A 12,135-nucleotide genomic window follows, 5' to 3' on the forward strand; every position below is an offset into this window, starting at 1 on the left:
TTTGCGAATCGCCTTACTCAATAGCTTTATACTTTGACTTTTGATTGACCTAGCCAAATATACATATATAAGAAAGGAAAGGATTTGTAAACAACTCTGCACATCTTGGAAAAATGGCTTATATCGATCATATCAGCATGATGAGACGAGTCATATCCGTCCGTCCATCCGTCTGGATCAAAGCGAACTCCTCCTAGACCGTTCAAGCTACAGGGTTGCACAGTTTGTATATCTCAGATTCAGCCGTATCTACCACTATATCATATACCTTCCATACAAACGGCAAAGTCATGAACCTTATTCTAACCTATGATGATCGGTTCCAAATCTGCTCAAAACTTTAAAAGTTTTACGTTTTGCATACTTAAAGGCTTTTTGCTTTTAAAATATTTTGGAAACTTCTTTTTAAGATAAATATGAAAATTTCATGAAACCTTGTTTATTTTAAGTCAATTTTTATATTTAAATTTAAAAAATTGTTTGATTGTATGCACTTCAAAGTAATTGAATTATAATTTCAATATATTTTACAACTTTTTCTACTTTATGTTAAAAAAGAAGATTCACTGGCCCATTGTGCAGAATGGAGCTGCTTAGAGATTGATCAATATTTATATTTGTAGCATACTTCTGGGCTGCATGTAATATTCGCTTTGGAACTGCAAGTCGCAAACTCTTTGATAAACTTCTAGAATGAAATTAGAATTGATCTGAATTTGATCTGAATATTATTTTTGTCCCGTTGGTAAATGAGATATAAATATTCTTTTTCCACCGCTGATTATTGTCCTGATCCTTGACCACTTTCTGATAAGCCAAAAGAAATGAAACGCTTTAAGATTTTCTATTAGGTTTGTAATTTTCTGGCATTCTTTTTTTTTTTTTTTTTGTATTTTTACTTTTAATTTTTGTTTTTTTTTTTTGTTTTTTTTTTTTTTTTTTGGTTTGGGTTTCCTTTTGTTTTGTGTTTTTTTTTTTTTTTTTTTTTGGTTTTATCATTATGTAATTCCGTTACTTTATGTAAAATAAGAAAGTATTAATAGTTGTTTTTTTTGTTATTAACAAATTTGTTGAAGGCAGGTATTTATGTTATTATATTGTATGTTTATGTATGTATATCTTGTATATAAATTACAAGTTGTCATTATAATTACATAATTATTAATTAAACGTACTTCAAATTATCTCTAGCACTTTTCTTATTAATTATTTAAACTGCATAATTTACTTAGTATATTCAGTTAAGATATTTATATATATAAGTATATATATATATATATATATGTATATACATATATATATGTTTGTATGTATATGCATTATCATTACATTTTAGCCATTACCATTACCATTTAAATTTGCCTAGTTGTAATTTATTATATATAACATAATTTTGGTTTTTCCCCCTTTTTTGTTCCTTTTTTTTTACGTTTTTTTTTCTTCCTTTTTTTTGCTTTATTCTTATGTTTGTATAAAATTTAGGGCTACTTTAGATTTCTCATGTGACCTTTCTTGTTTGTTGTTGTTGTTGTTGTTGTTGTTGAAGCAGATAGTAGACGAATAACAAAAACAGAAGACTAAAAACCAAAGAAAAGTATGTAAAAATCAACATATATATATATATATATATTGAGTGTATGTATGGAAAGTAGAACATCCACAATCGTATTGAAAGTTTTTAGAGAAAATTGTTGAAGGGAAAAACAATGGACACATAATGATGATGTCGTCATTATAAATTGGGTAAATCGGAGACGAGAAGTTTTGTGTATTGTAGGTATTTATTAATTAGGTAGATTGGTAGGTACAAGATATATCGATTCATTCTATTATCTGATATCAAAGGATGTGTGTGTGTGTGTGTGTGTGTGTATATATGGAGAAAAGATTGTGTTTTTTCTTTTTATTTGGAAGAACATTCAAAGCCCCAACACAATGCTGTATACATATATTGTACGATTCTATATATATATATATATATTTAGTTAGGATTATTCAGTTTGGCTTTTTGGCATCTAGTCTGGTAGATGGAGGGACACGATTATCAATTCTTATTATATACATATATATATATATATGAGAATTCGAATTCGAACACGAATATAAGAACTCATGTTCTATTCGGATTTTTTCCCCATGTGCCATGCCGTTTGCAGAGCCTTGTTGTGGTCCTTCCGTCGAACAAGTTGAAGATATTCCAAATATGTTAATAGATTGATTATTTCATTTTCTTTTTTTTCTTTGTTTCTTTTCGACTATACATATATGTATGAATTCTTATTACGATAAGGAACACTGTCTGGGGGTATTGTGTCTGTCTGTGTGTGTGTGTGTGTGTTTTAAAGTCTCCTTTGGATCAAGTACTCATATGTGGGGTAATAGAGCCATTTATGTATGTATCGATCTGATTTCTAGAAACATCAAATTCATAGTAAATCTACAAAATCTTGAAAATTTGTGGTATTCCCTTAACGAATATGATTCGAAGTTTGAATTGAATAGATTGATTGAGTTGGTTAAGTGAGTGTGTGTCGAGTATGTAGGAATTGAAAAATACTTCGAGTTCACAGTTTGAAGGCCAGCGTTTTTTTAAAGATTTCCGGTTTTCGTTTTTGTTTTTTTAAATTAGAAGCAGCGAAATTCGTAAGCATTGATAGCAATTAGTGGAATTAAGATCTAAAAGACTAGTGAGAGTGATTTGATTAATTCAAAATGGATTAGTATAATTAAAGATAATGCAATAATAATATTACTCATTACTTAAGCCCTTAATTATGCGAATGCATGAAATATTCATCATCTTAATTTGTACAATCGATTGGAATATCTTCTTGAGATCATGGTTGTACAGCATTATACATACTTTGGGGGGGGAGAAAAACTTGTCTAGTCTTAAATCAAATACATATATCAAACTATATAGGTATTTACAAAACAATGCTGTGAGATCTGGCCATGTGACTGAGTAGGTGAGAGAGTGAAAGAGTGCCAAATGTATTCATAGGGTAATACTAACTAATTGTAAGATAATTTCATCTAATAGCAATATTCAAGGCTAATAAGTATATACAGGTAAATGATAATTTTAATTTATGTATGTATTTATTTTATAGTTTTGGCATTGATGTGACAATGACGACGACGACGACGACGACTGTTGAAGTTAATAGCAAACGAACCATGAACTCTATAACAAATGTCCCAAAATATCAATCCAATGGGTTTATTTTAACTGAATCGTTCGGATATAGTGTGACTTTGATTATCGATTTCCCTTTTTGCTGGTAACTTATTTGCTTTGGAAGTAATTAAAGGTAATGCTTTTGAAAAATAAATACACATCATGTATTTGCCTTGAATGTATTTAAGCGAATATGGCGAACGAGTCTCAATGAATTGAAAATTTCCCTAATTTTGTTTTGTTTTTTTTTTTTGGTAGCAATTTTAATATTTGTTTTTAATTAGTTTGAATATGAATCACTTAGCTATGGGCTCTTTGACACTAGTTTTTTGTATGTATACACACACCATATATATGTATATGTGTGTGTGTGTGTGTATGTCTCTGGTCTGTCTGTGTTTATATATATGTGTGTGTGTGTGTGTATGTTGTACTTATTTAAGTATATTAAAATGTAAGCAAGTAAGTGTAAGTGTTTTTTTCATTTAGTTTTTTGTTTTTTTTTTGTTGGTATGATAGAATTAGAATTGAATAAATCCTTAATTTCAGACTAGAATTCCCTAACCATAGTTACATATGGCAAATATTTAATTAATTTGCATACGTATTGAATGTATTTCTACCCAAAAGGCTTCAAGGCTTTATATGGTAGATGGGACTGACAGTAGAAGGGGCAGTAGGAAGAGATGGACGAGGCGGAGGTGGAGCGGGAGCGGGAGCGGGAGGAAGGGGAGTGGTCTCTATATATATTATCATACAAATCTATAAGTGAACTCGTTTAGTTGGTTCGGTTTCATTTCGGTTTGGTAATTCGTTTTTGTTTTTTTTGGTTTTTTATTTTAGTTTGCTTTATTTTTTTGTTTTGGATTTGTTGTTGTTGTGTAAATTCGCATATATGCTCAGCGATTATAATTAAGTTAAGGTATTTATTAACTTAAGTTATGGATTCATTTTTTGTTCATTGTTGTCATTAATTAATTACAATAATTGTGCGCTCTTCGATATCCATATCCCTTTTTCATTTTTATTTTTTTTAGTTTTCTTTATTTCTTGTTTGGTTTCAAGTCGATCAAAATGTACGATTTATCTATCTATACAGTTAGATTAACTGATTTTATTGATTTACTAAAAAAAAGGTGTGTGTGTGTGTGTGTGTGTGTGTGCATTAGGTGTTGGTATGAGTTCTATTCTATTTACGTTAGTTTCTCTTGAAAAAAAGTAATCAAAGTAAATTGGTTTATGAATTATTGTTTATCCAAATTGTTTCTATATGTTTGTATCTATGTACATATGTATATGTATCTATGTGAATGTGTATTGAAAGCCTGTTTGTGTGTGTGTGTGTGCGTGGGTGTTTGAGAATCTAAGTACATACATATGAATATATGCAGGATCGAATGTTGAAAATCTGAAAACTGAAAGAAACAACGTGCTTACAGAAAAACAAAAATGGAGGAGGCTAAGACTAACCATTTCGTGGCGAATAAAAATATTTATCAGAATATTCCAAAAATTCGAAAATTGATTTAATTTTTATGTTAAATGTGAAAAATCAAACCAAATGAAATGGAAAACTGGAAAAAAAGACATCTTTCTTTCACACTTTTCTTTTGGTACACACACACACTCATACACGTACACTAATACGCATTCACTGACACACACACACACACACACACTCGCACTCGCACTCACACACACACACATACATACATCTATACATATACAGACTTTATACAAAAAAAAAAAAACTCGATAAGAATTATATATCAACTTGTTTTGTGTTTTCAATCGTTTGTTTTTCTTTTATTTTCGTTTGTTTAAATACTCGTAAAAAGTATTTAAAAACAATTTCTTTAATTCCAATTTATATTTGTTTTCTCTTTTTTTGCTGGGACAACTTGAATTTGGTAAATTAATATTTTGTTTTTGTCTTAATCTTTCTCTTAGTTTGGTTTATGTAGATATCGCATGGCAATTAAGTAAAGTAGCTATGTGCATGTATGTATGTATGTGTGTGTGTGTGTGTGTGTGTGTGTGTAAGTAATGCAAAGGAGAAACAAAATGGCAAAATACTTTGCCCCCACAAGTATGCAACAGGCAGTCAAGTGACTATCATGAAAAAAAAGTTCCAAAAATTGTTGATAAACAATTTCTGTTTGGCTAAATGACATTGCAAAAGCTTCTTAGCATCTTGGTCCGGCTATAACATACTTTAGGGGGCCAAATTTCCATTATTGTAATATTCGCCATTTGAAAGTGTCAAATTTATTAATGGAGATTATTAATGTATAGGATCTATGTAGATATATTATAAATAAACTGAAAGATCATATTAGTCGCTCAAATATACATAAAAGTGGGTGGGTTTTGGTGTGTGTGTGTGTGTCGAAGAGGGGGGAAGAGTATAGGGGAAATGGTTAATATCTTTTGGTTGGAATATACATAATGCTTTTCCCTATTGGGCTTGGATTTTTCGGTTCATCTATTTTTGTTCTTGTCGTCTCGGTCTATATCATTACCGTAAAGGTTTCGATTTCACTGTAAAAAATATTTAGCTATGCATCTATGTATATGTACATATGTTTGTACGTAAGTACATATGTGTGTGTGTGTGTGTATGTATGTCTGTGTATCGGTGTTTGGAATCCAGTGTCTGTGTGTATAATAATCCATAGCCGTAGGTAAATGTAAATACATTACATACAAAAATTTGATATCTACAATAATATCTGGTATGTACATACATATATATTATAAATATATACACATATATATATATGTATATGTATGTATGTATGTATATATAATTTCGCATTACGAAATGTACATACATAATTGAATTACTAACTTTAAATACAAACAAGACAAAAACGCTTGCAGATTACAGATTCATCGAGCTATTTACTAGAATTATCATTACCTACAATGTATGTATGTATGTATGTATGTATATAATGTATTTGTATCTGTATTTATATGCATGTATGTATGTATCTATAAGATTTACTACCTATGTATGTATGTTTTGTGTGTGTGTGTGGGTGTGTGTTTGTGTGTATGTGGCCCTAAGATTGATCTAAGCTTGTATCGAGATAGAGATTTTCTTTCTTACTGAATTACAAGCAAAACATTAATCATATCATCTATTATTTCATTCATTATATCATTAATCATTATCATCATACAAATGTATATATATACTATATGTATGCATGTATGTATGTATGTATGTATGTATGTATATGTATATCATCATTTTACTGACTCTGGCTCATCTTATTCGCGCACACATTTTTGTTTGTTTGTTTAGTTTGGTTTAGTTTTTTCGTTACATAGTTTGTTTGTTTGTTCTTTTTGTTTTAAGGTTTTTTACTCCTATTTATATTCAGTTTCGGTTCAGTTTCATCTGATTCATTGTTTCTATTTTGATTTTGATGGGAATGTTGTTTCCTTATAGCGTATGATACGAATACAGCGGCGGTGGCGATAATGTTTGGTGCTTATTATGTGGCTCTAATTGTGGTTCTTGCTGTGGTTGTTGTTGTTGTCGTTGTGGCTGTGGCTGTGGTTGTTGTTGCTGCCTTTCATTGGCTTGGATCTCTAAACGAGATTGAGTTAATGCTGATGGATCTGCTATTAGCGGATTTATCGCTATTGTATCAATATCGTATGTGTTGTTATCTATATAATTAATGTCATTATGTGAATAGATCTTTCTATTTTGTTTAGTATCTACTGGTGTTGTTATTGTAATTGGTACACTTAATATCATTGCTTGCATTTTTGTAGTTCTTGGTGTTGTTGTTGTTGTTGTTGCTGTTGCTGTTGTTGTCTCTGTTGTAGGTATTCTTCTTTGTCGTTTGAATGCATTAATGCTATCGTTATCGTTATCGTTCTCGTTATCGTTATCATAATGATGATAATGGTAATTATAATCAATGTCGATATCGGACTGGGGTGATGTTGCTCTTGTCACTGGCAAAGATATTGCCAATTGCTGTGAGGATTTGTAGTGCTCATGGCAATAAGTTAGATCTCGTTTTTGTAGTATATGTTGTTGTTGTTGCTGTTGCGATTGCGGTTGACGATTTGGGTTGAATTCCTGTAAACTATCGTTAGCCAATTTGTTATTGGATGCAGATGCATATGCTAAGGCTGATGCAGCTGATCTTATTAATGTTGTAATTGGACTAGTATATCGGTTGGTTGTTGTTGTTGCTGTTATTGTTGTTGGTTGTTGTTGTTGATATTCATGGTATTCGTGTCGTATCGTATCAAAATTATGATCTAAATTTGGTGCTGATAACGATGAGCATATGGCCTGATGCTATACCCAGATCTGTTCCTTTCGATTACGCGATCGCAATCAAAGCCTTTGCTAGCACCAATCCTCCTCATCCGAATCGGAATGTCGAGTATTAAGTCCGCTCTTTGGCTTAAAACCATTTAGAACTGGAGATGGCAGTACACGACCTGTTCGGCCCATAGCCAACGCTTGCTCAAATGACAGCGGTGCTATATATTCCAGTCTGTAAAAAAAAACAAAAACAATACATATGTATAGGTAGGTCTATATATATGTAGCTATTCAAATCAAATAATACCTTTCTCTTTCCGCTTCCCTTTCACGGTCACGCTCACGCTCGTATAACTCACGTTCTCGATCTCGATACTCGTAACGGAGGTCATACTCATGCAATCGATCCCGATCTCGATCACGATCTCTAAGGCGTTCGCGATCCCTTTCGCGTTCTCTACTACTATAATACATATCCCTAGGATCCCGCAACAGATCGCGGTGATGTGGCAGCGAGTGAACACTGTGGGGCGTTGAATGATGCGCCTGCATTGGAAACTGATCGAATAGAAATGCGAATTGAATCAATGACCGTTAACAGATCGATATACGCGTAATGAACTTACATGTGTTGGACTCGCATTCAGCTTGGGAAAATTAATATTAGTTGGCTTGAGCTGCAGTGTCGACGGTTTGCTTGGTGTCGGTGGTAGACGTCGTCCGATTCCGGCACGACGAGAGGCTAACGTTGGGTAGCTATGTTGCACATGCGGGCCACCTAGACATATAGACATAGACATAGGATAGATAGATAGATACAGGAGAGTGGGGAGGACACAGAATGCATACGATTAGTTTTTCACATCATATCACCGACATTGCATTTAGTCAATTGTACTAAATGTGAGAGATCTAATATGTATGTATGTACATATGTGTATTATGTTTGGTATGTTTATTTCATCTAAAAGAGTATATACTGTGTCGTCAATGCCCGAGCGAGTTGAACATACATACATACGTATAACTATATGAGACATTAAACGAGAGTGTGTGTGCCTAGTGTTGGATTTTTGAGATTCCAGACATAGAATACCAAATGTACGATGTATGTAAGATGTACATATGTATATACAAAAGTTGAAAAAGAAAACCAATACTTAAAATAATTTCGAAAATAGTTCAGATTCTGATACCGAACATTGTGTTTCAGTTCAAACCTCTTTTACATACATATATGAATATGAAGTGAACCAAGATTGGGTTTCTATATGTTTCCCATCTGATTAGTTGTATCGAATGCAATTAATCATTCTATACATATATGTATGTAGGGCACTTTTGATAGATTTTTGTACAAATTAGTGTGTGGTAATAGTGCTAGTTGTTATTATATGCTCGTTAATATTCATAGATAATCGATAGTTTTCATGAAACAAAGTGTTTGGGGTGCTAAGTCCGTTTTTTTGTTGTTCGACATACATGCATGACTGTGGATAGTATTAAGTAAATGTAACTTGTAGTGGGACGATCGACTTTTGAGAATGAAACTAATTGGAATAAATGTAAACGTAACGGTGCAAAATTCCATAGACATACATACATACATACAAAGACATACAGAGGAGAGAGAGTAAGGAGATATATAGACAGAACGAGCGAGCGAGAGAGAGAGAGACAAAGAGAATAAATGCCTCCGATTGCATACCTAGAAAACTGTTCTATTTCTATTCTCTACGACAATGTCTAAAGAATCTTTTTTTTTTTTTTACCCAAAAGGCCAATCAGTGGCGAATCTATGGATATTAAAATTAAGGACATTGGCCACCCTTAAGTTTTTAAACACTTTTTAAACCTTCGTTAAATAATCTTCAAGAGTTGTTTGTTTTAACTAAAATTATTATAAAAAAGACCTTAACTTTGAGAATCTTTACTTTCTTAAGAGAAAATGGTCCTTCAATTTGAATGATGTAATCATTTTTTAAATCGGCCCCAAACATATATATATATATTATTTTTTATTAACTACCAATTGTTTGATGTCATTTCAAAGAATGCAAAATTGTCCTTTATCTGAGACAAATCTTTTTGAAATTAGCTGAAATTAATACTCAGAAAAATAGATACGAAAATAACTCTGCCCCAAAAACTATGCTACACATTTCGTAAATGCTATTTCATTTTTCTCCTCAGTACAAAATTCGTCGGCTGATAAATTAAAATCGATCAAAAGTAAGCCACAGAATAGTATTTTAGTGCCTAAAATTCGATACGCCTTATTTCTTATGAGGCTGCTAACTCTGTCTAAGGTTCACATGGTTTTCAATATCATGACTATACAATTATTACAAAACGGCGATTCTCTTTCCTCCAGATAAGAAAGTTATTAGATATATGTATTGATATAGTAAGCATATATGTACGCCGTGCACACACACTTTCCTGCAGCTTAAAGTTTGTATTGAGCAAAGAATAAAGAAGCAACTATAAAATAGAGATCCTTGGTCAGTTGATTCCAATTGGGATTGAATTGGAACTAAATTTTGAAGATTTTTACTGATTTTTGGGTTCTAATACGAATCAAAAGTTGTTCCTACTTTATCCTTCATATGGAATTTATATTAATTTTGAGGATTTTTTCAAATTTTCTCAACAGAAAACACACAAAGTAATAATAAAAATGTAGATTTATGGCGCCTGTGTGAAAAGGTTGTAATAAATTTTTTAAAAATTTCTATAATCTTTCAATTCTCTGCGTACATAGTTACAAAATCGGGAATCTTTTAGTTGGAATAATCAATATCAACGAAAATTCAGACTAATTTCCAAATATGCAGTGCCGAATTAGCCACATAGTAGGATTAGAATATGCCAAGGGCCTCCTTAATTTCATGAAGCTCTAAATTCGGTAAATTTTTGGAGTTTTTCGAAATATTCAAAAACTTTTAAATTGGAAAGTGATCTCAAAATTTTAAACTTATAGTTTGGATTCTTGAATCCCTTAATCTGGCAACTGCTAAAGGTAATATATCATTTAACTAAATCTTTAAACTTTCACTCTGCTTTATCTGTAGGATACAGTCACTCAAAATGAAATCCATACCACCGATAATTTGCAAGGGTGTGGCTATCTGGCTAGTTCTTGTGTCTAATCTCCCACTTTTAGATAATTTTTTTTTAAGTAATAGCCTAAACCAACTATGTAATTAGATTCTGGGTCCTGGAAATACTTAGAGATGGTTGCTGTTTGTGCTAGAGTTGTATGCATAGGTACACAAGGTGGTTTTGAATCAAAATAAATGAAAATGTAAAATGATAATAAAGTATATTATATATATGTGTGTATCTTACAACTGTTTAGTAAATACTATTCATTGTTATGATAATTTTTGTTTGTTTTTTGCCAATTTCGGAGTGTTCGAAAGAGAGAAGGAATGAGGATGAGAACGAATACAGAACCATAGAAACATAAAGAGAGAGGAGATGATGTTTGAGTAAGTAGTGAATGAATGTTGGTTAGTTAGATAGTTAATGGTTCGATTTGTTTTTTGGTTTGTAATGGCAACTAGTTGAGAAACAAAAAAAAAAAAACACAAAAACAAAACGAAATGAACGACAAATGAAACGGCTGCGGACGATGCGGCGAGAATAACGAGTGAGATTGAGTACAATTGAAGAGAACTGAATGTGGGTATGAGTATAACTTGAGAACTATTGAATATATATATTTAAGCTTATGATTGATTGATTGATTGATTGATTGATTGATTGACTGATTGATTGAATAAACCTCATGGCAATGAAAATACATGTACAGCATGTTAAGCATGTTGACAACTAAAATATGGTACGAGTACGAGTAGTTAGTTAGTTAGTTAGTTACAGATTAAGCATGTCTGATTCTGATGTTTTGTAAAAGTAGAAATGTTTTTGAAGAAATTTGTGTAAGAAGAAAGTACTAGCATATATATATATATAGAAAACAATTTGAGTTTGATTTGACTTGATCGAGTAAATGGTTTTTGTATGTTTTTTTTTTTTTTTTTTATATTTGTTTTGTTTTTTTTTTTGTTAATTGTTAATTTTTGTGCTAAAGATATACCCATATCAATCCCATAACCAAGTCTGTCTCGTTCACGCATCTCCTGAAGTCGGGCGGGACTCGGCGATCGTGACCTCTGACATAGACTTGTTGTCCCATATGTGGGATAAGGCAGTTGAGTGCGTTTACTGCGAGACAAATGGCCACCATAACGAGAAGGCGAAGGCGAACGGGCCGGACTTGTCGATGCTGACCATGAACCTATATTGTACATATAACGAACAGTAATCAAAAGAATAAAACCGAAACGCCAAAGAAATACCAAAAAAGAAAATGGAAAATAATGAAAAACAAGAAACAAGAAACAAGAAAGTAGTAATAATTAAGGATGTCGGGGCACAACAGTTTACGTATTTTTTTAAGAATTCGTGTTAGAATTTGCATTTTAATTAGAATTAACATTTGTTTTAATTGGTTTATTTTCATGTTTGTTTGTTTGTTTTCAGAATCGATATCGATTTTATGCTCAAACGAATTAAGTGATTATTATATTTTGTATATTATTATTGTATTTAAGTCTTTAGTTAATGTTTTCTTTTGTTTTGTTTTGTA

General features: G+C 31.7%; 1 protein-coding gene across 1 annotated transcript in view; it reads right to left on the bottom strand.

Moving 5' to 3' along the window:
• Nucleotides 1–1,432: 1,432 nt before the first annotated feature.
• Nucleotides 1,433–12,135, bottom strand: part of cac (cacophony) — a 69,070-nt gene continuing 58,367 nt past the window's right edge. The window contains 4 exon segments of the mRNA XM_068285048.1: nt 1,433–7,713; nt 7,789–8,039; nt 8,108–8,259; nt 11,584–11,784. Coding sequence (XP_068141149.1) covers nt 7,563–7,713; nt 7,789–8,039; nt 8,108–8,259; nt 11,584–11,784 — 755 coding nt within the window. The 3' untranslated portion in view covers nt 1,433–7,562.

This window comes from Drosophila tropicalis, unplaced genomic scaffold, assembly GCF_018151085.1.
Source record: "Drosophila tropicalis isolate 14030-0801.00 unplaced genomic scaffold, ASM1815108v1 contig_4, whole genome shotgun sequence".
Taxonomy (NCBI): Eukaryota; Metazoa; Arthropoda; class Insecta; order Diptera; family Drosophilidae; genus Drosophila; species Drosophila tropicalis.